Here is a 24,956-nt window from a genome sequence, read left to right as displayed (position 1 = left end):
CATTTGTTGTGATTCAATATATGTAATAGAAATCATCGAGAGGAGCCAAGTTTTATACAGGGATAGGATCTAAAGTCAGCATGTAAAATCAAACCATGTAGCAGCTAAATCTATTTACCCCTTAATTTCGCATGCATAATGTTGTGTATACTTGCCCTACTTGGTAATATATATCACTTTCAAATGATTCCACTTAACATAAATGACATGAAGAACATAATTTTCAATACTGTTTAATTTTGTAAGAAAAGAGAGTGAGAAGTTGGTATTCTTCATTGAGTTCTGAATGAGGTAGCTGTTTTGCATTTAGAGTACGTGTTCTATTAAAAAACAAACAAAGAACGAAACCATGTCTTTAAGGGCTAGAATCCCACAGAGCAGCAAGATGCTGCTCTCTGAGAATCACACAAGAGCTGAGACAGCGCAGGGGAGCAACAGTTGTTGGTGTCATGGTGGATGCACTATTAAAATGAATACTTTTGTCTTTAGCTCACTTTAATCTTGCTTTTACTGTTGTGGAGGCTGTTGGTTTGCTAAGCCAAGCGCTTTTAGATAAATTCCAATAAATTAAATGTATATCTGTATGAAATGCAACCCCACTGTAGAGGAAAAAACATATATCAGGTTGATTACCCAGAAGAGTTTACTTATTTGCCTATTTAATCGAAATATGAAGCTTGACTCCTTTTTACTGGGCGACTAAATCTCCTACTGCCACTGCTGCATGCAAAAAAGATGTCCATATATACACATGAACACACGGCGTACTGCCACCACCAAGGGGGCAGACTATGAAATATCTCCCTCCAAAATCTCCATCAAGATTTCATCAACTTTGTCCCACTAGTTGTTAAACCCCCTGGCATCTACAACCCTCATCCCACCGTTGCCATGTGGCCAGATGTCTCATCTACTTCCTTGAGTCCCTGAGATACTTACATGGTACCCACAATGACTCTGCGCACTGCACTCCTCTGGGGCCCCAACAGAAGCCTGCCCTGGTCTCTGGCCCTGCTATGTGCCACAGTCGCTGCTGCCCTCACCATGACCAGCACTTTGGCCATCATCACCTTTCTGCCCCCAGCACTGTGCTAGTCTCAACTGTTGCTGCATTTGTTGAGGTAACCGTTCTGCTGGCTGCCTCTGCCCACAAAAGGCAAGAAACAGAGGAAAACAAAACATTCTTGGCTACCAGTCAGCTCTTTCATTCAAGAGTTCAAGGTCTGAATTCCTGGGTTATAAGGAATTAAAGACACCACCTCAGGAGGGAAAGAGGGACCTTGTCAGCAGAGGGCATATTTCAGGTTGGTTGATGATGGAAAAATCATTAACATGAAATAATAACAACAAACACTCACATAACACTTAGAACACTCTAGGCATTAAGTGCTTGACACACATTAACTCATTTCAAACAATTATTTTGGTCTCTTTCAATCCTAAGAACATGTTGGTACCTGTAATTTGACCTCTTCAGTTCAGTTCAGTTCAGCTGCTCAGTTGTGTCTGATTCTTTTCGACCCCATGAATCGCAACACGCCAGTCTTCCCTGTCCATCACCAACTCCCAGAGTCTACCCAAACTCATGTCCATCGAGTCGGTGATGCCATCCAGCCATCTCATCCTCTGTCGTCCCCTTCTCCTCCTGCCCCCAGTCCTTCCCAGCATCAGGGTCTTTTCCAATGAGTCAACTCTTCGCATGAGGTGGGCAAAGTATTGGAGTTTCAGCTTCAACATCAGTCCTTCCAATGAACACCCAGGACTGATCTCCTTTAGAATGGACTGGTTGGATCTCCTTGCAGTCCAAGGGACTCTCAAGAGTCTTCTCCAACACCACAGTTCAAATGCATCAATTCTTTGGCACTCAGCTTTCTTCACCGTCCAACTCTCACATCCATACATGACCACTGGAAAAACCATAGCCTTGACTAGATGGACCTTTGTTGGCAAAGTAACGTCTCTGCTTTTTAATATGTTATCTAGGTTGGTCAAAACTTTCCTTCCAAGGAATAAATGTCTTTTAATTTCATGGCTGCAATCACCATCTGCAGTGGTTTTGGAGCCCGCAAAAATAAAGTCTGACACTGTTTCCACTGTTTCCCCATCCATTTCCCATGAGGTGATGGGACTAGATGCCATGATCTTAGTTTTCTGAATGTTGAGTTTTAAGCCAACTTTTTCACTCTCCTCTCTCACCCTAAAGTTTCGAATAGGAGGGAAAGCCCTGTTTCTGTAGTCATCAGCAGGAGTGACAGTTCTGTCTCCGCAGTCGGGGAACTCCCAGACTGCATAAGCTTGATAGCTGGCTTCTCCCAAATTCTGAACGGCACTAGCAGTCCTAGATGGCTAGACTACAAAATAAATTGTAGACTTCCCAGGGACAGATCATATGTTCACATTCACCTTTTTAAACGTCTTTGATAATGAAAATGAGTAGGGAACATTTATACATACACACATACATGTATTTGCATTTATATGTCTATCTCATATACATGAGATATACATGAGAAAACAAATGTACCATATATATATCATGTATATGAAAAAATATATAAAAAGTAGAGAGACTTTTTATACACGTTTTTCTCATACATATGCATACATAAAGCAGAAAACCATGTATAAAAAGTATTATTGTTGTCCAGTTGCTCAATCGTGTCCAACTCTTTATGACCCCATGGACTAAAGCATGCCAGGCCTCCCTGTCCCTCACCATCTTCGGGAGTTTGCCCAAGTTTATATAAAAAGTAAAATGAACCCTTATATACCTGTCCTAACTTCAATAATTATCAACATGTGAATGATATTGTTTCATCTATACCCACAGGACTATTTTGAAGCGAATTGCAGACATCCTATTATATCATCTATAAATACCGCAGTATGTGCGCTAGTTATCAACTTAACACTGTGCAGCTCCAAATCCACCCTTCCTTGTTCCAGGGTGTGATCCTGAAGCTAAACCCTAGAAATATTTCTCTTTTGGCAAGACGTTAAGCTTTGTCATTAGAGGACGTCAGAGAGACACTGGAAGAGGAAGGGGCATCTCTTCCAGTTTCTACTGTGCTCTCCGCTGCTTGTCTGTGGTCAAGGGCAACCAAGCTCAGGAGCTTCACAGGGGCACTCACCTCCCATTGAGTTTCAGCAGCACCTGAATAAGTGGCTTCCTGATGAGTTCGGCTGGCATATTGGCCAACCTCCAGTGAGTCTCACTGGTGCCCAGTTGTGAGATCAAATATTCTCATGATTTCATGTGTATGTGTGTGTGTATATACTACATATAAAACATTTCCATGATTCTAAGATTATAGTCACAAAACAAAATATATTAGTGAAGTCTCATTTGTGTCTCCTTCCTTTTTCTTTAAGAAGTAATTTTTTATTGTCAGTTCTTCCATTTAAAAAAAATAAAAGCAAAAATATTCACATTCCCCTTCCTTAAAAAAGTAGCACATATATGGACTATTTTGTACTTTGCTTTTCTTCCCACTCAAAAAACATATCCCAAAAGTCACTTCATAAATGTAGAGATACTTCCAGTGCAGTTGCTTAGTATTCCCTGAGTGAAAGCACTGTACTGTATTCAACCATCCTTGAACTGATGGACATCTGAGTTGTCCCCAGTCTTTTGCTGTTATAGGCAATGCTTCAGTGAACATGTCTTTCATTTGTCAGAGTATCTTTAGAATTCTATCAGTTAGCTTTTGCTATCTATAGCACATTACTTCAAAACTTGGTGGTGTAAGGCAACAACCTCATATATTAGCTCAGCATTCTGTATGTCAGCGATTTTGGCTGAGTTCAACATGTGACTGACAGCTGATTTCAGTCACATGTTCCCACTCATGTGACTAAAGTCAGCTGTCATCTCAGTTGGAACTGGACAATTCAAGGTAGAGTCATTCACGAGTCAGGAGGTTGGTCGGCTGTCAACCAAGATGCCATGAGTGGCCTCTCACCAACCAGTAGGGTAGCTAGCACTCGTTTATACATTCTTGTGCCAATCTCAGGGTTCCAAGCACATCAAGAGAAAACAAGCCCCAGTGCACAAGTACTTGTCAATCTTCTGCTTGCATTAACTTTGCTACTGTCCCAGGGTACTCACACAAACCCACTGTTTGGAGAAGAGGGTGACCACCCAAAGATATGCATACAGGCAGAGGTATTCTAGAAGTCATTTACAATCCACCACCAGGAGACATCCCCAGGGACTAGGATGTTGGGTCACAGGGCAAATTCCAATGTAAAACTTCCAATTCTCCCTACCCCTAACCCTAGGGATTAAACCATTTGTATTCCCTCCCACTAGGAATGCAAGTGCCTGTTTCTCAGTGTCACCAAGAGTATATTTTCAAACTTTTATATTTTTGTTGATCTAAAAGCGAGTGATGGGTCTCAGTGGCAATTTAATTTACATCTCCCAATATGAATGAGATTGAGCATTCTTCTAATATGCTTAGGAACCATTTCAATTTTTTTGTGAACTGCCTATATTTCTTGTCCATTTCTTTCATAGTAATTGGTCTTCTCTACTTTTACAAGCTTTTTATATATTAGGACTTTTAGACCTTTATGAGTGATATAAATTACAAATATTTTTCCCAATTTGTCATTTTTTTTTTAAACCATGTTTCTGGATTTTGAGCCATTGTTGGAATAACTTTTCTCCATTTCCAAATAATGAGGGAATTCACCCATGTTGTTCCATATTTGTGTTGAGAGTAGGGGATCTAATTATTCATTTCCCTATCAAGATACCACCTTTGTTGTGGACTAAATTTCTTTAACTAATTGGGTGTGTATTCAGTTGACATTTAAAGTATGACTAATTCCAAGTGAAAATATGACTTAGTCAAATTCTGTATTCTTGTTCGCCATCTCTGCCTCTATCTATAGCTGAATTTACATACCCTTTTAAAACTAACTCAAACCGAATCTCCTGTCCACACTGCCCAGTGAGTCAGTAGGAGCCTCCCAGTTTCCATATTGCTGGGGTAGTTGAAAGTATAAATTCCTGATTGTGTGATCTCAGGCAAATTGCTCAACCCTCCTAAATCTTAGTCATTTTTATCTTTAATCTGTGAGGATAAGAAAACCTTCACAGGGTCATTTAATAGGATTGGTGAGATAATGTGGGGAACTCTTAAGTACAGTGCTGGCCCATAGTAAGGGCTCAATAAGTTATGGGTACCCATTAAAGAAGTGGAGACCAATAAAAAAAAGCAAGTACATAAGACTGAGAAATGTGGCTTAATGCAGAAAAAGCTTTGTTGACAGTGATTAATATGTGTGTATACATGTGCACATAAATTGGGAAAGAACACCCAATAGTGTTTTCTTCAGTGTGTTTCACTGGGGATGCTTCTCTATAGACAGAGTGGCAGGTCTCTGCCTGGCAAGGAACTTTCACATTCTGAGTTATGCCAGCTTTGAAGCCGACTGATGGGAAGAAAGGGCAAAACCATAAGCAGCAGAAGACACTTTTAGTCAGTTCATGCCTTAAGAAATCAGTTTTAGACTCAGGATGTGCTAGATAGCTGAGCATTTGACCTGCAACGCTGAAGTTTGAGTGTGTCTCTTCTACTCCTGGCACTCCATCCCAGAGGACTTCATATCCTGCCAGAGGCTCCCCCTCTAATCCCTGACTCAGAGCTGCTCTCGGCAGTGGTGCGTTCCATGTAACCAACTCCTTCCAGTGACAGGACTTCAAGTCCTATTGCTCAGCTGGTCTTCAGTCCAGCAGTTTCTGCCCCCAAGAGTCTAGGGTGTCAGATATAAATCTTGAGGGGGAAAAATAGGTGTTAGTAAGGGCAGAGCTGGAGCTAAACTGAAACAAGGAAACAGACCTAAAAATACCAAGGTCATGGAATTACACTTGTGAGGTGTGTGAAGGTGCTGGGCTTAGTTGTAGTCTGGCACGGTTGAAACTGGAATTATGTAACTCAGTGAGGCAATGTAGAGCTGACCTTGGTACATGGGAAACTGTTAGCTTTAAGCTGAGTGGTTTTTAAAATATCAGAAAAGTGACTGCCACTGGGTCTGTGGGGATGAGGAATTCACTTGGGAAGCTACATGGGAGAACATTCTGGAATGATGACAATGTTCCGTATCTTCACAAGGGTTGGAATTACACAGGAGGCATAGGCATTCATTAAAGCTCACAAGTGTACACCTGAGATTTGTGCATTTCTTTGTAAACTTTACACTAAAAACCCACCTTGAACTCCATTAATGAACAGGTATGCCGAAATAGTGAAATATTCAGTTCACTGATGTCTGTAGTTTAGCTGAAATGTATTAAATAGACTAATGAATAGAATAGGATGAATAGATGGATGGAATAAAGACAAGCAGAGTCAGTAATGGTAATATCTCACTGGTGAGTACACGTGTCTACAATTCTTTCAACACGTTTGAAATTTTTCATAATAGAATGTTGGGGAAAAGTTACCTAATGCTTTATCAGAAGCAAACTGGCAAACTCTGGGTATACAGCAACACTGAGGGTGTCACTGGAAATACAGAATCCCTTCCAGTACCCTCTGTTTTCCCCTTGGCCACTGACTTTCTCCCTGACACAAACCCTGGACCACACATTCTTCTTCTTCCCCTGCACCTTCATAGTCACTCCTTCACCTTCTGGGGAAGGAGGAATGGAAAAAAACTGTGCAAGGTCCTCAGCTACTAGACAGATTTTGTGATGAAGACTCAATCCAACAACTGTCACGGTAAATTCTCAGCATAGTACTTTTCTGCATCCAGAAGACTCTAAAGGCTTTTTTAAAAAGGAATCTAATTGCAATTATATAAACTGCTTAATATTCCAGATTTTATAGAAAAGGTTGTCTCCTAATAATGCCATGGAGAAATGACCAGTATTTGCCTCTTACTTCCATTGCTCATGGGGAAAAAAACCTAACACTTTTTGAACTCTAGATATAGAACAGATGGGCTCACATAGTTCTCATTGCTCTGCCAGTATATAGACAGCCCCCAATTCCTTTTTATAATGAAGCTCATGACCGTAGAGCCAATAAGTAGATCTAGGTCTCAAACCAAGATCTCCTCAGCTCAAAACCATGTTCTTTTCACCAAGGCGTTGTCTCTGGCAATTAAAATAGGTTATGTTCTGCAAAGCTAACGTAACTCCAAGAACAGCAGTCACTTGGCCAGGATTTGACAAAACATCACTAGTAAAGGAATAAAATTTATAAGAGCAGTTTCATGTTCTACTTCCAACTGTTTTTACCAAACCACCGCCCACCCAAAGGTATTTTTAACAATTTACACTTCCCACCAGTATTATTGAAATATATAACAAGAGTACAAAACTTGGCAACAATTTCCATATTTTCTGACCCTTCAGGGAGCTGTTCAGGGTTTATTTAATAAAGCTGCTTAACTGAAAGGAATCTACTTTGGATGTCAGTGTTGCTTGTTCATTAATTACAAACATATAGCTCAACTCCTTATTGATCTTCCACACATGCTTAAACATCAAAAAAAATTCCCATCTGATGGGAGTAACGGCAACTCTTTCCCACATTAAGCCAGATTCCTAAATAACTGAAACGATTTAGTAACCATCCAGTAGATGGCACTAATTGTGCCAACTACCCTGTTTTTATTGGTTTTCTACTTTAGTCTTAGGTCAGAGGTCTTACTCAGCTTCCTATTAGAGTTATAAATATTTGAATCATGACTTGCTCCACCTGGCAGCCAAACTATGCCTTGCTTATTACTCATTTATGTAAAATATGATACCTGCCCCTCTGAAAAACAGGATTGAGGTCAATGAGGGTAGGTTCTGGAAGTATTCTCAGCAATGTTTATCAGGCCTCCAACTCCACTACTTTTCCATTTGGCCAGCCTCTCTACACAATAAACGGAATTGAGGAATGCTTTGGGAGACAGGCTGAAGGCAGATGCTGCTGCAAACAGGCTTGCTGAAATAAGCAACGATAAAATATTTTAACAGGAAACTAGGGTTTGAAAAAGCGTCTTTTCACTCTGATCAATGTAGGTCCAGAGGAAGCCAGGGAATTCCACTAGGGATAACTTGATCCTAAGATATTCTATTTGAACCTAGTTCAAGAGTGCTGACAGAGGCTGTACTCAAACTCTATCCTGCTTGGAATTACCCAGCTTTACCCATCAATTCTGACTTTTGGAGGTGTCTAGGTATCATTTTTTATAATCTAGAACCCTGATATATTCTAACCTCACAAAAATAAACTGGTATGTGCATGTGTACATATATTTCAAGATAAAGTTATTTCTGTGTTAATATCAAGGGCACGAGACAAAAATCTTCAGGGACTTTGTTTCAAGTGCAGCTCTCCCCAACCTACACTTACACATTCTTCTGGTGGAGCAGAGAAATAATCCACACACCTAACAAGTTCCTGGGGAAAATTTCATGTTTATGAACTATTCTTTGAGAGTTTTATTCAGTATCAATATGTAGACAAAGAAACTGGACTATGTCCAGAAGTATAAATTTTGTTGGCATGAAACAAAAATGTACTCAAATTTTAGTAAAAAATGGTTAAAGATCTGATTTTTAAAGACATGTATTGCTTATCAAGGCCTTGGAAAAGACAAATGGAATGTCTTCTAGTCAAAACTTGTTAAAACACTCATTTTCTTTTCATCATACTGATTATTTCAGTGGTACACAGCTCTTAGGAACATCTTTGGACCTAATGTTCTTAATGAGGAAACATACTACATGAATGGCTTGTCAGATGGTCTGGACTTAATTCTCTCGTCTGTGATCAGTGCTTTAAGAAACATCACTATACACTTTTAGCTCAGAAACCTGGAGTACTGTGGTCACAGCATTGGAACACAAATTCTGGCGCATCCCTAATAAAGTAAACCTGAAGAGATTTGGAAAAAACTTGGAACACACCTGGAAAGTTTTTGTAGTTTCTCCCCCTCAGGTCCTAACAACATACCATTCAGGATAGTGCTGTTTTCCCAAGGTCACAATTAGTTTCCTCAAAAGCATACCTCAACTGTCATTATGGCTACTTTGTGAAATGTGGGGCTGTTTACCCCAACATCTATTTAATAACTGGCTGGAACCTCAATACACAGATTGTCACTATGGCCAAGTATATCTTTTACTCATCATTAATCCTGTACCAGAGAAAAACTGTGACTTTCTTCTACTAGAAATGTTCACTACCATTGGATAGGGGATAAAACGAATTAACAGAAGGAAAAGTAGATTAGAAAAAAAAAAAAAAAAGCATCATAGCAGAAGCTACCCCAAAAACAAATCGAGGAAAAAACCGACTATGGTGTGAGCAAGTCTTACGTTAAAACTGCTTTTCACGTGGTTTTCTTGTTTGTTGTTACTAAAACCTTTGTGAATACGTTAGTCTCTTTAATTAAGAGTCACTGTTGCTGCTGCTGCTGCTGCTAAGTCGCGTCAGTCGTGTCCGACTCTGTGCGACCCCATAGATGGCAGCCCACCAGGCTCCCCCGTCCCTGGGATTCTCCAGGCAAGAGTATTGGAGTGGGTTGCCATTTCCTTCTCCAGGGCATGAAAGTGAAAAGTGAAAGTGGAGTCGCTCAGTCGTGTCCGACTCAGTGACCCCATGGACTGCAGCCCGCCAGGCTCCTCCGTTCATGGGATTTTCCAGGCAAGAGTACTGGAGTGGGGTGCCATTGCCTACAATCGTTTGGAGCAATTGGTCATTATCGTACACTATGATGATGGTAGTATTAAGGTATAAGAAAAAGAAAGGCATGTCAGTAACTAAACTGGAACGTCAGATTCATATAAACTAAGAACTGCTACTGTATCTTAAGACTGATGTAAAATACTCTCAAATTTGTAGTTTTCTGAGAAAACTTCCTAGGACCGGTTAACCACCTTCTGATTACATGTTCTTTATAGATCATTGATTTTACTATTCTCACATATATTTTAGTATCATTCCCTTGGCATTATTACTCAACCCAGCAAAGTAAACATTCTCTTAAAATGTTAAAAGATAAAACTACAAGTGACAAATACTCACTTCTCAGTGATACAATTATTTAGGGGAGCCTCAAGTTAAACTGTCCTCAAATTTAAAATGCAATTACTAAAACTACAGGAACCAAGCATAAATGAGTTGGCATAAATGTCCATGGGAAAGCATACTGTAGGCTTCACTAATATGTATCACCACCTTGCTTTATGGGTTTCATGTTTCCAAGTCTGTATTGTAGTAACCCCCCAAAGAACCTGCCCAGAGAGAAGGGGCCACCTGCCTAATGAGACTTCAATTCACTTCAATCCAACTTCAGAACTGACTTATAAAAATAAAGTGGGACCCAAACCCAGTAGTGTGTATTTCTATACCAAATGGCCTTTGTTTTCAGTCCGTGTTTAAACTTATGAAGTTGTTAGCTGAAAGCTCCAGGAAGGAGGAAGGTAGGAAACTTTCTTCCTCTTAACTTCTTGATGAGTACTGTCCAAGCAGGCTGAGAAGGCAAATATTCATTATGAATTGTAACTCACTTGCTTTGGTTTTGGAGGCTTCCCTTAAGAAAAAAGAAATTTGTTAATAAATGATTAAAAAAAAACCCCACGGAACAGCAAGGTTAAATTATTGAGGCAAACATCAATCACAAAAGTAAAATGTAAGGTCTTTCTCTACTTAATCTCAACACATTAAAGGATAACAATACCTCCACACCTAACTCCGGCATTTTTTTCTATTCTTGAGGTATGATTAGACAACAAACATTTGACTGCTTATTAGGAGCCAGAAATCATTCTAATCATTCACATGGAAAATCTTAAATAACTCTAAAGGGGTAATATCACGTACTTATTTTTACAGTTATGGAATCTAAGGCTTACAGAGGTTTTAAGTGAACAGCTTGTCCAATATCACAGGTGAAGAGAATCAGGCCAGGATTAGCATCTCAGCAAGCCATTACCTGATTATTTTTTTAAAACTCTAAAATTCTTTTCTTAATCTCCCATAAATAACTCAGTCTTAGGGCTCCTACCCTTACTTAAAGATTTAAGAAATATATATATTAATTTGCATTTTTTCTTACTTCAAACATCTGTAATTTTGTAAACATCTTGAAAAAATACTAGTCACAAAACCAAATGAACTATAATAATCAGTATATGAATAAAAGGAAAACTTATTTCTATAACATAAAATCCCCAGTTACTTAAGTACCATAAAGAAACTTCTTGAGCTTATTCATTACTTCGTTTACCTCTTAACACTACTGACACAGTGCCTGATACATGGCACACTGTTAGAAACTGGATTAGAGCAAATAAATATCTGGCACAGATTTTTATATTCAAACGCCATGGCACTTTCAGAAAACAAAGCCTACTTAACTATTTTGCTATTTGAGGTGGGAGAAAAAAGACAAAGTGACAAATACAGAGCTAAGTAGTCACCCAGGCTGAAGTCATGACTACAGTTACAGTTAAAAAAAAAAAAGTACTGGCTCTCCACTGTAAATCATGAAAAGAGCAAAAATAAGGTAGGTCTGTTAACATTAATGCAAATTTTATTCAAGAGATAATGTTGAAGACGAGTTTAATTCTGACAAAGGGAAAATTTTCCAGTTATCCACCCTACAGTGAAAAGTGGAACTGGACACCATTTAACATCACATGAGTAAATTTAACCTTTATATTTCTAAATAAAGCTGTATTTGCTTCTTTGAGAGAGCCATTTCTTAACTTCTGCTGATAAGGCTTTGTGAATTGTGTTCAGAAATTTTGACAATAAACACACACACACACTCCCTTCAAATAAGTAAAGTACCTAGCATTTTCACTCCAGGCTGATTTTCTGCAAGTACCCAGGACCCTATAAGATTGAATATTTCTACATAAATTCAATTTGAATTATCTTCACTATATTTATCTACCATAATTTGTAACAACTAGATCAATGTTTATTATGACTTCATAACTCCCTCAAATTAAACTTCAATATTTGACACAGTAGCTTCAAAAAATAAACATTCGAGGCCTCAGGTTTAAATTTCCATTCAGTGTTAACGGACAAAGCTGATAAATATTAACAGGGACTACCGTAAAATAAATGTAGATTCCTTCTAAAAATATGTCATAATACAGACCACATTCTGTTCCATAATTCTCATAAAGAATATGTTTTTTGGTAATAAAACAAGAGTTTACAATGATTCAGTCCTTGGAAAATCTTAATGACAGTCACTCAATGAAGAAGTCAATCATTCCCTGGAGTCACACTCAAAAATTACTGTTAACATTGACCAGATTTTTGTTCTTTTTTGGTTGTTATTGCTTTAGTTGGCAATGTCTGTATTTAAGACAAAAAACATCTCCCACTAAGCCTGATTTTAAATATTATAAAATTTATATAGAAGACAGACTCATAGAGGCTAAAATGCTGATGGCATAAGTAACTCACCCATGAAATGGGTGCAGATTTTTTAGAGGATATCCAAAGATCTTTTTGCTCTAAAAATAAATGCCCCTATTCTTCAGAGTGTTCCCATTCTTCAATAGGAGACTCGAGCAGCTTAATAGTTCTTCTATAAAAAACAAACCACTCTTGTTAACAAACCAAAAACATAAAAAGAAACAGATAAAGGACAGTTTTCACAGTTAACAATAAATAAAAGTGCAGTAAGTGTTCAAGTAGGGCACGTAGTTTAAAAACTACATGTGAGTATTTGGCATAGGTCATCTTTTAAAGGCTCTCCGAGGGTCCCTGCCATTACTTATTGTGCTCATGACTGTTTGATTATTAGGTGTTCCTGGTAGCTGTGGATTTATAAGTCCCCGGCCATTGCTTCTACCAGCATATGAAAACTGGCATCCCCTCGCTTCTGGGCAAGTCTGAACCCCGTTTCCTAAGAAAGAATATAAAAAAATCATCACCATTTTCAGACAGAATTACATCTATTTGAAGTTGTAACACATGCTATTAATGCTTATAAGAATATTATGGAAAACAAACACCATTATCTGTAAACTACTGGACAAAACTGAGTTCTAGGTTTTTCCAAATGTGTAATTACTTCTAATGTATTAACTTGATGCTTGTATCAATAAGGAGTGGGGGAAAAGAATAACTTGGGCAACTGAATGAGAAAATAACAAAGTAGGAAGAAAGCATAGATAATGTACTATCTGTATTGAGGGGAAAAGTAAAAGCAAAATAGTATATGCCAAAGCCTTTGTCTGTGTGGATCACAATAAACTGTGGAAAATTCTGAAAGAGATGGGAATACCAGATCACCTGTCTCTTTAGAAACCTGTATGCAGGTCAGGAAGCAACAGTTAGAACTGGACATGGAACAACAGACTGGTTCCAAATAGGAAAAGGAGTACGTCAAGGCTGTATATTGTCACCCTGCTTATTTAACTTATATGCAGAGAACATCATGAGAAACGCTGGGCTGGAAGAAACAAGCTGGAATCAAGATTGCCGGGAGAAATATCAATAACCTCAGATATGCAGATGACACCACCCTTATGGCAGAAAGTGAAGAAGAACTAAAAAGTCTTTTGATGAAAGTGAAAGAGGAGAGTGAAAAAGTTGGCTTACAACTCAATATTCAGAAAACTAAGATCATGGCATCTGGTCCCATCACTTCATGGCAAATAGATGGGGAAACAGTGTCAGACTTTGTTTTTGGGGGCTCCAAAATCACTGCAGATGGTGATTGCAGCCATGAAATTAAAAGACGCTTACTCCTTGGAAGGAAAGTTATGACCAACCTAGATAACATATTAAAAAGCCGAGACATTACTTTGCCAACAAAGGTCCATCTAGTCAAGGCTATGGTTTTTCCAGTGGTCATGTATGGATGTGAGAGTTGGAGTATAAAGAAAGCTGAGCGCCAAAGAATTGATGCTTTTGAACTGTGGTATTGGAGAAGACTCTTGAGAGTCCCTTGGACTGCAAGGAGATCCAACCAGTCCATCCTAAAGGAGATCAGTCCTGGGTGTTCACTGGAAGGACTGATGTTGAAGCTGAAACTCCAATACTCTGACCACCTCATGCGAAGAGTTGACTCATTGGAAAAGACCCTGATGCTGGGAAGGATTGGGGGCAGGAGGAGAAGTGGACGACAGAGGATGAGATGGCTGGATGGCATCACCGACTCGATGGACATGAGTTTGGGTAAACTTGGGGAGTTGGTGATGGACAGGGAGGCCTGGCGTGCTGCGATTCATGCGGTCGCAGAGTCAGACGCGACTAAAGTGAACTGAACTGAAAATAGTATATACATATTGGCATTTGGTTCAAATAAGGTTAGTAATGTTTTAAGAGAGAGACTATAATTCTAACTTTTTAAAGGAAAAAACAGCAAAGTGTGCCACAACACAACAATCACCAGAGCTGTGCCAAAACATGTAGCCAACAGGTCAAGTAAATTCCAGCCACCCTGTGCTGTGTGCTCAGTTGTGTCCAACTCTGCGACCCTACAAACCTCAGTCCACCAGGCTCCTCTGTCCATGGAGATTCTCTAGGGAGGAATAGTGGAGTAGGTTGCTATGCCCTTTCTCCAGGGGATCTTCCCAACCCAGGGATCAAACCCAGGTCTCCTGCATTGCAGGTGGATTCTCTACCCTCTACGCAGCCAGAGAAGCCCTCAGCCACCCTAATGAATTCCAATCACACAAGACTTTTCCCTAAGTCTTTAAGAATAAAGGCTTCAAAAGACCTTTAACAAGGATATAAGAACCATTGACCTTTGAGGGTATTTGAGGGGTAAAGGCCAGCTATTAGCATATGAAAAATTAAGGTGAGCTATTAATCTGAGGATAAACTGCTTTCAGTACACAAAAATAACCAGTTATTCTGCATCTACTATAAATAATTACTAGATTATAGAAATTCTGTAAAAATCAACCAAAAATAGCATAATGCATCATCAAAACTTAATTTCTTAATCACTGTGTTCCCAGTAACTGGTCCAAATGGTTAAATATAGAATGTGCTCAATAAATTAGCTTAAGATGGTATCTGTTTCTTCTAGAAAAACTAGTTGAGAATTCCCTCTTTTACAATACTTTCCCTTTTAGTACTAATTTTTGCCTAAAGACAATTTTTTTGCATAAGAGATTCCCTTAATTCTTATACCTGATCACAAATACGCCAAAAAAAAAAAAAATCTTACCCACTGGTCCAAATGTACCTGTACCCACATTGTTTCTATTATTCATGGAATTATTCTTCTGTTCATTGTGTGCCTATAAAAAAAAAAGTTTTACCTTAATCAAATGAAGATTTCAAAATAAACATATAACATGTATCCATTCTTTTTTTTAACTTTCAAGGCTTTTTAAAACAATTTTTAAATTTTATTTTTAATTGGAGGATAATTGCTTTACAATGTTGTGTTGATTTCTGCTGTTACAATTCAAATCTGACCTAACTATGTGTTATGTGTGTTTGTGTCCGTCGTCCCCTTCCTTTTGAACCTCCCTCCCACCAGTCACCCAGTCCCACCCCTCTAAGGTTGTCACAGAGTGCCAGGCTGGGGTCCCTGTGTCATACAGCAGCTTTCCATTAACTGTTTTACACATGGTAACGTATACATGTCAATGCTCCTTGCTCAATTAGTCCCACCCTCTCCTTCCCCCACTCTGTCCCCCAGTTCATTTGCCACGTTTTTTTCTCCATTCCTTCCCTGCAAATAGGTTCATCAGCACCATTTCAGATCCTATACAGACTCACAAAACACATAAAATGAAAATGACCTTTGAAAGATTTTTAAAATGGTCTCCATTATACTTAGGATATGAAAAGCTTGGCAACCTAGCCATAGAATTATATTACACAGTCAAATTAGCCTAATCATAAAAACAGACAATACATTTGGATTAATTACCCCTTTGTTCTGTTGTCCTCGATAATCTGGGTTAGGTTCACTGAAATTTGGCAATTCTGAATAAACCATACAAAATCTGAAAGACAATAAAGGACAATTTGAATGATTTCTGAAATAATCAACCTTTATATATAGTAGGCATAACTGACAGAAATAAAGAACTTAGATGTCAATGAATTAACCAAACAGCAACATGCTAACTAACTCTATTCATTTACAATAAAACTTCCTAAAAGCTTTGTTTCATTAAAAAAAAAAACTCAAATACTTGATTGTCTACAATGTTAAAAACATTCTATTTCGTATTTTAGTTCTAACTCTGTACTGCAAAAATTAAATGTCAAAGATCAAGGACACAGGAACACATCTTTGTCCTGTTTTTCCACACAGGCTGATTGATGCCTCTGAACCGTGCATAGGGTTCCAGAGTGGTTTTTCCAGCAGTGGTGATGGATTTGCACTGATCCACTCACACACTCTCATCCCAGTCATAGTCATTCTTTGACCAATCACTGTGAATCTGCAAAGATAATCATTCAAGGTTACAAGTGGAATTTACAGGCATTAATAAAAAACAACTGGCTATCAAGAAAACAGTTTATCCAAAGACTTCTTATCAGCTGACCATGGTGTATATTAACTAACATTACACATAAGCATTTTCTTAGCTCCTCAACCCACAAATTAGAATCAGTTTTGGTAACTCCTATACTGACCCCAACACAAAGTCACTATGCATTGAGTGACCTCCAGTGGTTCTTCATGTAACTGACCTCCATTACTATAAATACTATACATGTATGTGAAGGTTGAGTCAGAATCCTAAATCTTTCTGTAATACTGATGCTAAGACCTCCCATAGTATATTGCTCTAACATTACTCTAAATATGAACAGAAGTGAACTCTAATTTTCCTCCTAGCGAAAGCAGTGTTACCAGTTTATTATCTTTAAAAGCTTAAAAAAAAAAGCTCAAAGATAGCTTATTTTTCCCAAAGTATCTTATACCTGCAGTGTAGAATACATTCTTCCTCTGTTTTCTGGTGCCATTTGTGGCTTCTCCCTTTAGATATCCTCTTTTTTGATAGGCATTAAGTAGGTGTCTTAGGCATAAACCAAATAGAATGGACTTAATGGTTTGGTTCACTGCCTACACGATACTTTATGAGTACATCCCAAATGTCTAGGCCAGTGTGGAGACTAAACTACCTTTACACCCCTAGAGAGGATGGTTCCTCCAAGTCAAGGTGGAGATTACCAGGGTAGTAGTTTATGCAAGCTCGCACTGGGGCAGCCTGTACAGTACCTAGACTGGATAAATATAGGACTTCAATTGTCACTGCTTCAAGTCCTTTTACATAAGGGTACATATTCACCCATAAACAGAGAAAAAGAAAAATTAAACTTACTGCCTAAAACTAATACTCAGCTTCTTAACTGAAAATTCACTAGATGACAGAGCTTACTTCAAATGGTACTTGTGACACCTGAAAGATATACGTTCCCAAAACTGACAGAAATGGTCCCACGGGGGATCGTCTCAAGTGCAGCTTCTTAATGCTCTTTGCCAGGAAAAACTGACATTCTCAACCACAGGAAACAGTATTGATAGCTGTTAAACTAGCACATATATAGAAAGTAAAGCTGTTGGAAGCATTCAGTTAACTAGTCAAAAAAGGTCAGGAAGAGGTGCACACTTTGTATCTACCAGTTCTTCTGTTGACATTATTTATAATTTATTCAATTATATGAAACATATTTTAATACCTACTCCCCAATTTTCTGAAGTTCTCCACCCCTTCCAGTATAAAGTGTCAGACATCCTTTCCACATGGATGCATACCTAGAAAGAAAAGAAACATCAGTTCTATGGAAATATGTATATTTCCTTTGACTTAAATAAATTTTTATACTGTATTTTTTGTACTGGGGTGCAGGTGGGGCTCAAGCCCTGTTACTGCCGTTGATTACCTTGTTACTTACTAAAATAGAAGTCTTTTTGCTCATTGTGTATGTACCTCCACATTTGTGGTTGCAGAAGTAGAGTTGGGGTGGAAAAAGGTAGACAGCACTACATTTTTTTTAATAAAAAAATTTTAAAAATGTTAAAAAAAAAAAAAAGAAAATAGAAGTCTTTTTGCAAAGGAAGCATTATTATACTCCAAAGATCACATTTTTAGTCAATTAACAAAGGGAGAACTTTCAAACTGCAAAGAGTTAAGCAGAAATTACTTTATTCAATCACGGGACATATAAAATCTACACCCCAGTGTTTAATTTTACACTTATGTAATTGGTCTACCAGATATTGGTAAAATAGTTTTTCCTTTGCCTCTATAAAACACAGGCTAGTATGTGCTATTCCTAAGTTACTAAAAATTGAGTAAATTTAATCAAGGAAGGGGCTAAAAAACTAAGATCATAATCTTACACTGATTTGTTTCTCCAACTTCCCTATTTTTAGCAACAACTGCTGAACATTTAAACAATTCTGAATTCAGATAGTATCATTAGATAAAATAATCCTATACACAAATCTATGAAAAATATAAATTAGTATTATAAAATAAGCCCAAGGCTTGGTTTTTTGTACAACTGCTATTAAGTTTCATGATTTAGAAAGATAAATTATAACCAAGCATTATCTAACTAAGTACAGTGATGGTTTATCTTTTGATACAAGTTAATAAAATTCTTCTGGTCTCACATTATGTATTTCTCTTCATTTAGTAAATGTTATTTATTAAAGATTCCATTCATCACTTTGTTACACAAAAAAGTGACTGAGGAGCCAGTGCACTAATATATTCCCTTATTAAAGTAAAAAATTAACACCTATTTTGAGAGAAAATTTGAAGTTACTGCAACTAAAACATTTACCTTTCACTTATTTCAGGAATGAGATCAATGTTTGCAGGATTTTCTGATATGCATGCCAATATTCAAATTACCATTATTGAGATGTATACCTTTCTTCAAAAGCTTCTGTTGTTAGATTCAACAAGAATTTAAGGGCCTTACAAATGGGCCAGACTCCACTGGATTTGTTACTTTAGTAAGTAAGCTATGCATGCTAAGTTGCTTTACTTGTGTCTGACTCTTTGTGACTCCATGGACTGTAGTCCGCCAGGCTCCTCTGTTCATGGGATTCTCCGGGCAGGAATACTGGAGTGGGTTGCTATCTCCTTCTCTAGGGGATCTTCCCAACCCAGGGACTGAACCCATGTCTCTTAATGTCTCCTGCACTGGCAGGCAGGTTCTTTACCACTAGCGCCGCCTGGGATTCCCATTTTACAGAAAAGTTGAGAAAACGTAGTAACTTCAAGATTAAACAGAAGTTAGAAAATAGTAGATTTCTTTGGTTTTGAATTTTCCTTTACACTGTACTCCTTGGTAACTATACTCCTTAAGATCCTACAGATACTACTTGGCTACTGATTTAGTTTTTCCACAGTTTTTTTGATGGACACATCTATGTATTTTATGTGACTACAAAATATGCGATAATCAAAATGAGAAGTTGTTTACAGTGTATAAAACAACTTCTAATCACTGGATGAGATACTTTGGCAGCCAAAAAACTTTAATTATGCTAATTTTCACCCTACCCTCCCAGGTAGAAATTCTCTTTTGTGCAAGTTAAAAATGTGGAAGTTTAAAAGACTTAGCCAGTGTCATAATGAGTCATAGTGAATGAGAAAAAAATGTCTAAGTCCTGACTCTCACTTCCTTCTTTGATGATACTCTGCCTCACTTCCTGAAGGTGCTGTAAGACCTATAAGATACTATCAAAGGGCTCTTAAGTTCCTACTTTCAGGGTGATCCAAAACTTCTCTGAGATTCTATTCACTAAGCTAAAATCAATCTCCATCCATTTTTCCTACAGTTATGACCATGAATTATTATAATTCTATAAACCAAAAAGCTTCCAAAATCTTAAGATTCTTCTCTAGCATTTTATCTTCCTAAGTTAAAAACTTGGTAAATCTTGGTAAAATGCAGTCTAACATCTTTCCTCCCCCACCTCCCCACCTCCCCCACCCCCGCCAAAAGAATGTACTAAATTATTTTTAAAAGCCAATCTGCCAACTAACTCTTTTGGACAGAGGTCACTGATATCTTTCTGTCACATTTTCTGCACAACATTTTGGTTTTTGTGCAACACTGACCTTACAACAGTAGGCAAAAGGAATCATTTTCAAGAATCTACCTTCCAGATACTGTAAACTTCCTTTCAACTTTTACATCCGAGTACAAATTTGACACACTACAAAACCGGCTACATTGTCCAGCTACAATCTCAATTTAAGTACACACGGTCTAAATGTGTATACATATAAAATATGGGTAGGACTTCAAAAGTCATTAAAAGGAGGAAAGGTTGGGGAAATTAAGTGACAACTACATTATATAGTTAATGAAAAAAGATGAAGTATTAACTATGTCAGTTTTAATAATCTACTAAAAGACTGAATAATTCTAGAACGGTATTTAAAAATCTACCTAATTTGTAAACAAGGTGTGGCTATTTAGATTCCCAGCTGAAACTTTTTAAAAGCAAAGGTGTTACATCCCAACGCCCTCCACCATCTCAGGTTAACATTGATGGGGCTCAAAGATCCTGGGAGTGGCCCACAGAAAACACTAAACTTTATACAGAACTTGCCAAGGTGCCGGGCGTCGGCCAATTAGGATTCTGCAGACTCCTACTTTGGAGGCGCACTCATTCCCCAAACCTTTTAAACACACCTACCCTCTGGTCAACCGAATAATATCCCCTGGCTGTATAAGACCTCCGATTTCATCCCACACGGAAATAGTGATGCTGCCAGTTTTATCTGCTACTTTGCATGATCTCACTTCATGGCCGTCTTTGGTTTTGGTCACGCGTCCTGTGAAGATTTAAAAATCAAAAGGGGGAGGGGTGTATTAGATAATGAGGACTTCCAAAGAGCTAACTCCTCCTCCGGGATCAAAATGCACCTGAAAGGTGGGAAGAAGCCGAGCCCCGGGTTCTTGCCGCAGTCGGGCTACGGAGCCGGCGGGGGCCGACGGGGCCACGTGGATGGGGGAGGGGAGAGGCGAGGGAGGAGAGGGGGAGGGGAGCCCCCGGCTTGCAGCGGTGGTGCCCTTCCCTCCTGTCCCGGGATGCACAGGGCGGCGGGGCGGGCTGCGGACCCCACTTACCTATCTCCAGGACAATAAAGACGACATTTAAGTTTTTCAGTCCGGGCCTAATATCTTTTATAAAAAGAAAGGGGTCCCTGACCCCGTTCATATTGAGGCAGGTGCGGCTACGCTGCGGAGACTCGGGTGGGGAGGGAGCCGGACAAAGCTTCCCACCCACCCCGGGCCAGGGGCGAGGGCGGAGGGGCGACCTTGGACGGGGGTAGCGAGAGAAGGGGCAGAAAGCGGTTAGTCAGGGACCGAGGAAACCAGTCCAGACGGCACTGAGCCTAAAAAAGGGGGAGAAAAAAAAAAAAGCGCTCACAAGTTTAAAAGAAAAAAAGACGAACCACTCCGCACATCAACCCCGCTCCCAACGGGGCGACAAGAAGGCAGGCGTGAGAACTGCCTCCTTCTTTGGATAAAAGGAAGAAAAAAAGGCAGCGAGAGGACGCCTCTGTCCTGAGTCCCGCTGACACACAGACACGGGCGCGTGCCCTGTCCGTCCCGGACTCCGGGGAGGGTAGGGCTGTGACAGCGAACCCGAAGCAGAGACCGAGCCACCGCGCGCACAGCGTCCCAAACACCGACTGCGGAACGCGCCCGCGCGCCGGCAGGACCCTCGGGTCGCCCCGCCCATTGTGACGTCACAAGGCGTCGGCACGCCCGACGACCCTCCCTCCAGGCTCCGGGGAAGGGAAGCCAGGGAGCAGAAACCAGCGAGGGACGCGCGCGCAGCTTCCCTGGTTCCTCCCTCGTTCTTCCCAGCTCTGTGAGCGCGGGCCCCGCCCCCTCAGCCATCCAATCGGCTCTCGGCCTCACCCCACCCTCCTCCCGCTTCCGCCGTCCCTACGTACCGTCAGTTTTACCCATCCGTGTCTTGCTTCCTCAGGTTAGTACCACTGGGTGTGGAACTTCTGGGCTTACTTGCATTTTTTCCCCTTAGAGTTCAGTCTTCCACCCCCACTGTTTAGTTTCGCCGTCACGGGGACCAGTTACTGTGTTTTAAGATCCAGTGGGTACGTCAGAAAGTACGCAGTTGAGTAAGAACAAGGTTTAGGCGAGGGTGGTTGTTCTGGGCTGAAAGAAAAAGAAAGTAGGAATGGGTTGTTAGCCTTAAAGCTGTGATTTTAGGGCCGGAACAGAAGTTAGAGATCAGTTTAACAGGCACATTTTAAAGCATTTTGAAACTGAGATCCAGAAGGTGGGGGCTTCCCCTTGGCTCACCGGTAAAGAATCCTCCTGCAGTGCAAGAGATGGTTCTAGCCCTGGGTCGGGAAGATCCCCTAGAGGAGGGCATGGCAACCCACTCCATTATTCTTGCCTGGAGAATCCCATCGACAGAGGAACCTGGTGGGCTATAGTCCATAGGATCGCAAAGAGTCAGACATGACTGAAGCGACTGAGCACGCAGGCACGCCGGAAAGGTGAGGTGGGTTGCTGAAGGTCACCTAGTAACTTTGTGAGCAAGTAGGACGTCAGCACAAGTTGTCCGACTTAGACTTCATGTTTTTCACTCTATAGTGCTAGGCAGATAAGTTCTTTTGCAGACTTATTTTTTCTTACTCTTCTCTCAGGTTACACCGTTTCACGATTTTGCTTTTCTTTATGCTTGTTTGTTTTTTAGTAGACTTTTTTTTTTTGGTACAGTTTTATGTTCACAACAAAAGTTACGAAGGTACATAGATTTCCCTTACACTCTACACCTGAACGTGCATAACCTCTCCCCATTATCAGTATTCCCCTGAGAGTGGTACCTTTGTTGCAGTTGATGAATCTACTTTAATACATCACCCAAAGTTAATAATTTACCTTAGGGTCAGCTTTTCGTGTTGTACTTTGGATAAATGTATAATAATACATTTATAATATTATACATTGGATAAATGTATAATAATGTGTATTCACCGTTATAGTATCATACTGAGTACTTTCAGTTCAGTTCAGTCGCTCAGTCGTGTCCGACTCTTTGCAACCCCATGAATTGCAGCACGCCAGGCCTCCCTGTCCATCACCAACTCCCGGAGTCTACCCAAACCCATGGCCATTGAGTCGGTGATGCCATCCAGCCATCTCATCCTCTGTCGTCCCCTGCCCCTCCTGCCCCCAATCCTTCCCAGCATTAGGGTCTTTTCCAATGAGTCAACTCCTCACATGAGGTGGCCAAAGTATTGGAGTTTCAGCCTTAACATCAGTCCTTCCAGTGAACACCCAGGACTGATCTCCTTTAGGATGGACTGGTCGGATCTCCTTGCAGCCCAAGGGACTCTCAAGAGTCTTCTCCAACACCACAGTTCAAAAGCATCAATTCTTCGGTGCTCAGCTTTCTTCACCGTCCAACTCTCACATCCATACATGACTACTGGAAAAACCATAACCTTGACTAGACAGACCTTTACCACTCTAAAAATATTGTGTGCCACCCATTCGTCCTTCCCTCTCCCCTAATCCCTGACAACTACTGATATTTAAATGTCTTCATTTCCCAGTATGTCATGTAGTTGAAATCACACAGTATGTAGTTTTTTCATATTGTCTTTCACATTTAAATTTCCTCCATGTCATGAGCTATCAAGTCACGCATTTGTTTTCTACATGCAAAACAACTGTGTAAAACAGTGGAAAACCCTGAAACGTTATAACCTGGGGAGGGAAAAGAGTAAATTTTTCATTATGTTATGTAGTGAAAGGGACATGTGCTCTAGAAACAAACCTGAGCTTGAAGTAGTTACCAGCTGTGTGACCTTTAGGACAATTGACTAAGCTTTCTGGTCATAATTGAATCATCCAAAAATAAAAGGATGCCTACTTCACAGAGCATCGCATGGGCTCATAAATTGTCTGACGTGTGTGTGCACAAGCTAAGTCGCTTCAGTTGTGTCTGACTCTATGACCCTATGGACTGGAGCCTTCCAGGCTGCTCTGTCCATTGGATTCTCCAGGCAAGAATACTGGTGTGAGTTACCATGCCCTCCTGCAGGGAATCTTCGACCCAGAGATCAAACCTGCATCTCTTATGTCTCCTGCATAAACAGGCGAGTTCTTCACCACTATGCCACCTGGGAAGCCCCAAACTGTCCAATCAATTCAGTTCAGTTCAGTCGCTCAGTCGTGTCCGACTCTTTGCAACCCCATGAATTGCAGCACGCCAGGCCTCCCTGTCCATCACCAACTCCCGGAGTTCACCCAAACCCATGTCCATCAAGTCGGTGATGCCATCCAACCATCTCATCCTCTGTCGTTCCCTTCTCCTCCTGCCCCCAATCCTTCCCAGCATTAGGGTCTTTTCCAATGAGTCAACTCTTCGTATGAGGTGGCCAAAGTATTGGAGTTTCAGCTTCAACATCAGTCCTTCCAGTGAACACCCAGAACTGATCTCCTTTAGGATGGACTGGTTGGATCGCCTTCCAGTCCAAGGGACTCTCAAGAGTCTTCTCCAACACCACAGTTCAAAAGCATAAATTCTTCGGCGCTCAGCTTTCTTCACCATCCAACTCTCACATCCATACATGACCACTAGAAAAACCATAGCTAGACGGACCTTTGTTGGCAAAGTAATGTCTCTGCTTTTAAATATGCTATCTAGGTTGGTCATAACCTTCCTTCCAAGGAGTAAGCGTCTTTTAATTTCATGGCTGCAGTCACCATCTGCAGTGATTTTGGAGCCCAAAAAAATAAAGTCTGACACTGTTTCCACTGTTTCCCCATCTATTTCCCGTGAAGTGATGGGACCAGATGCCATGATCTTAGTTTTCTGAATGTTGAGCTTTAAGCCAACTTTTTCACTCTCTTCTTTCACTTTCATCAAGAGGCTCTTTAGTTCTTCTTCACTTTCTGCCATAAGGGTGATGTCATCTGCATATCTGAGGTTATTGATATTTCTCCCGGCAATCTTGATTCCAGCTTGTGTTTCTT

At 40.0% G+C, this 24,956-nt stretch overlaps 1 protein-coding gene and 1 long non-coding RNA gene across 11 annotated transcripts in view; one reads left to right on the top strand and one right to left on the bottom strand.

The window, feature by feature from the left end:
- Positions 1-5,467: 5,467 nt before the first annotated feature.
- Positions 5,468-23,895, bottom strand: NABP1 (nucleic acid binding protein 1). 10 transcript variants are annotated; one of them, XR_014079896.1, is made up of 11 exons: positions 22,269-22,441; positions 21,899-22,121; positions 20,629-20,767; positions 17,647-17,718; positions 15,877-15,952; positions 15,163-15,235; positions 12,754-12,885; positions 12,441-12,564; positions 7,768-7,949; positions 6,221-6,290; positions 5,468-5,783 (listed from the first exon to the last, which is right to left on the bottom strand). XR_014079896.1 is itself a non-coding variant. In XM_081581405.1 (8 exons), exons 2-8 carry the CDS (start codon positions 21,912-21,914, stop codon positions 12,491-12,493), a joined length of 582 nt encoding a protein of 193 aa, XP_081437531.1. In that variant the 5' UTR covers positions 21,915-22,121; positions 22,269-22,441; the 3' UTR covers positions 11,530-12,490. The 10 variants fall into 10 exon arrangements, 4 of the variants coding, with proteins under 4 accessions (XP_081437531.1, XP_081437533.1, XP_081437532.1 ...); XR_014079897.1 differs by having other exon boundaries at positions 7,772-7,949; XR_014079899.1 differs by lacking the exons at positions 5,468-5,783; positions 6,221-6,290; positions 7,768-7,949; positions 22,269-22,441 and adding exons at positions 8,410-10,545; positions 23,755-23,783.
- Positions 21,732-24,956, top strand: part of LOC145542491 (uncharacterized) — a 62,068-nt gene continuing 58,843 nt past the window's right edge. The window contains exon 1 of the long non-coding RNA XR_014079900.1: positions 21,732-21,933. This is a non-coding gene — a long non-coding RNA (uncharacterized LOC145542491). The remainder of the gene's footprint in view (positions 21,934-24,956) is intronic.

This window comes from Giraffa tippelskirchi, chromosome 3, assembly GCF_054371585.1.
Source record: "Giraffa tippelskirchi isolate mGirTip1 chromosome 3, T2T-mGirTip1v1.2.pri, whole genome shotgun sequence".
In the NCBI taxonomy this organism is placed as follows: Eukaryota; Metazoa; Chordata; class Mammalia; order Artiodactyla; family Giraffidae; genus Giraffa; species Giraffa tippelskirchi.
This window is presented reverse-complemented; position numbering and strand designations above follow the sequence as displayed.

Bases quoted from the DNA above. Each gene is read 5' to 3' on its own strand.
- NABP1 (XM_081581404.1), bottom strand. From the start codon at position 21,153: ATGAACGGGGTCAGGGACCCCTTTCTTTTTATAAAAGATATTAGGCCC. The intron at 20,768-21,062 runs GTAAGTGGGGTC...AAATCTTCACAG, and splicing joins CTTTATTGTCCTGGAGATAG to GACGCGTGACCAAAACCAAA. The intron at 17,719-20,628 runs GTAGGTGTGTTT...TTTTCTTTCTAG, and splicing joins ATTATTCGGTTGACCAGAGG to GTATGCATCCATGTGGAAAG.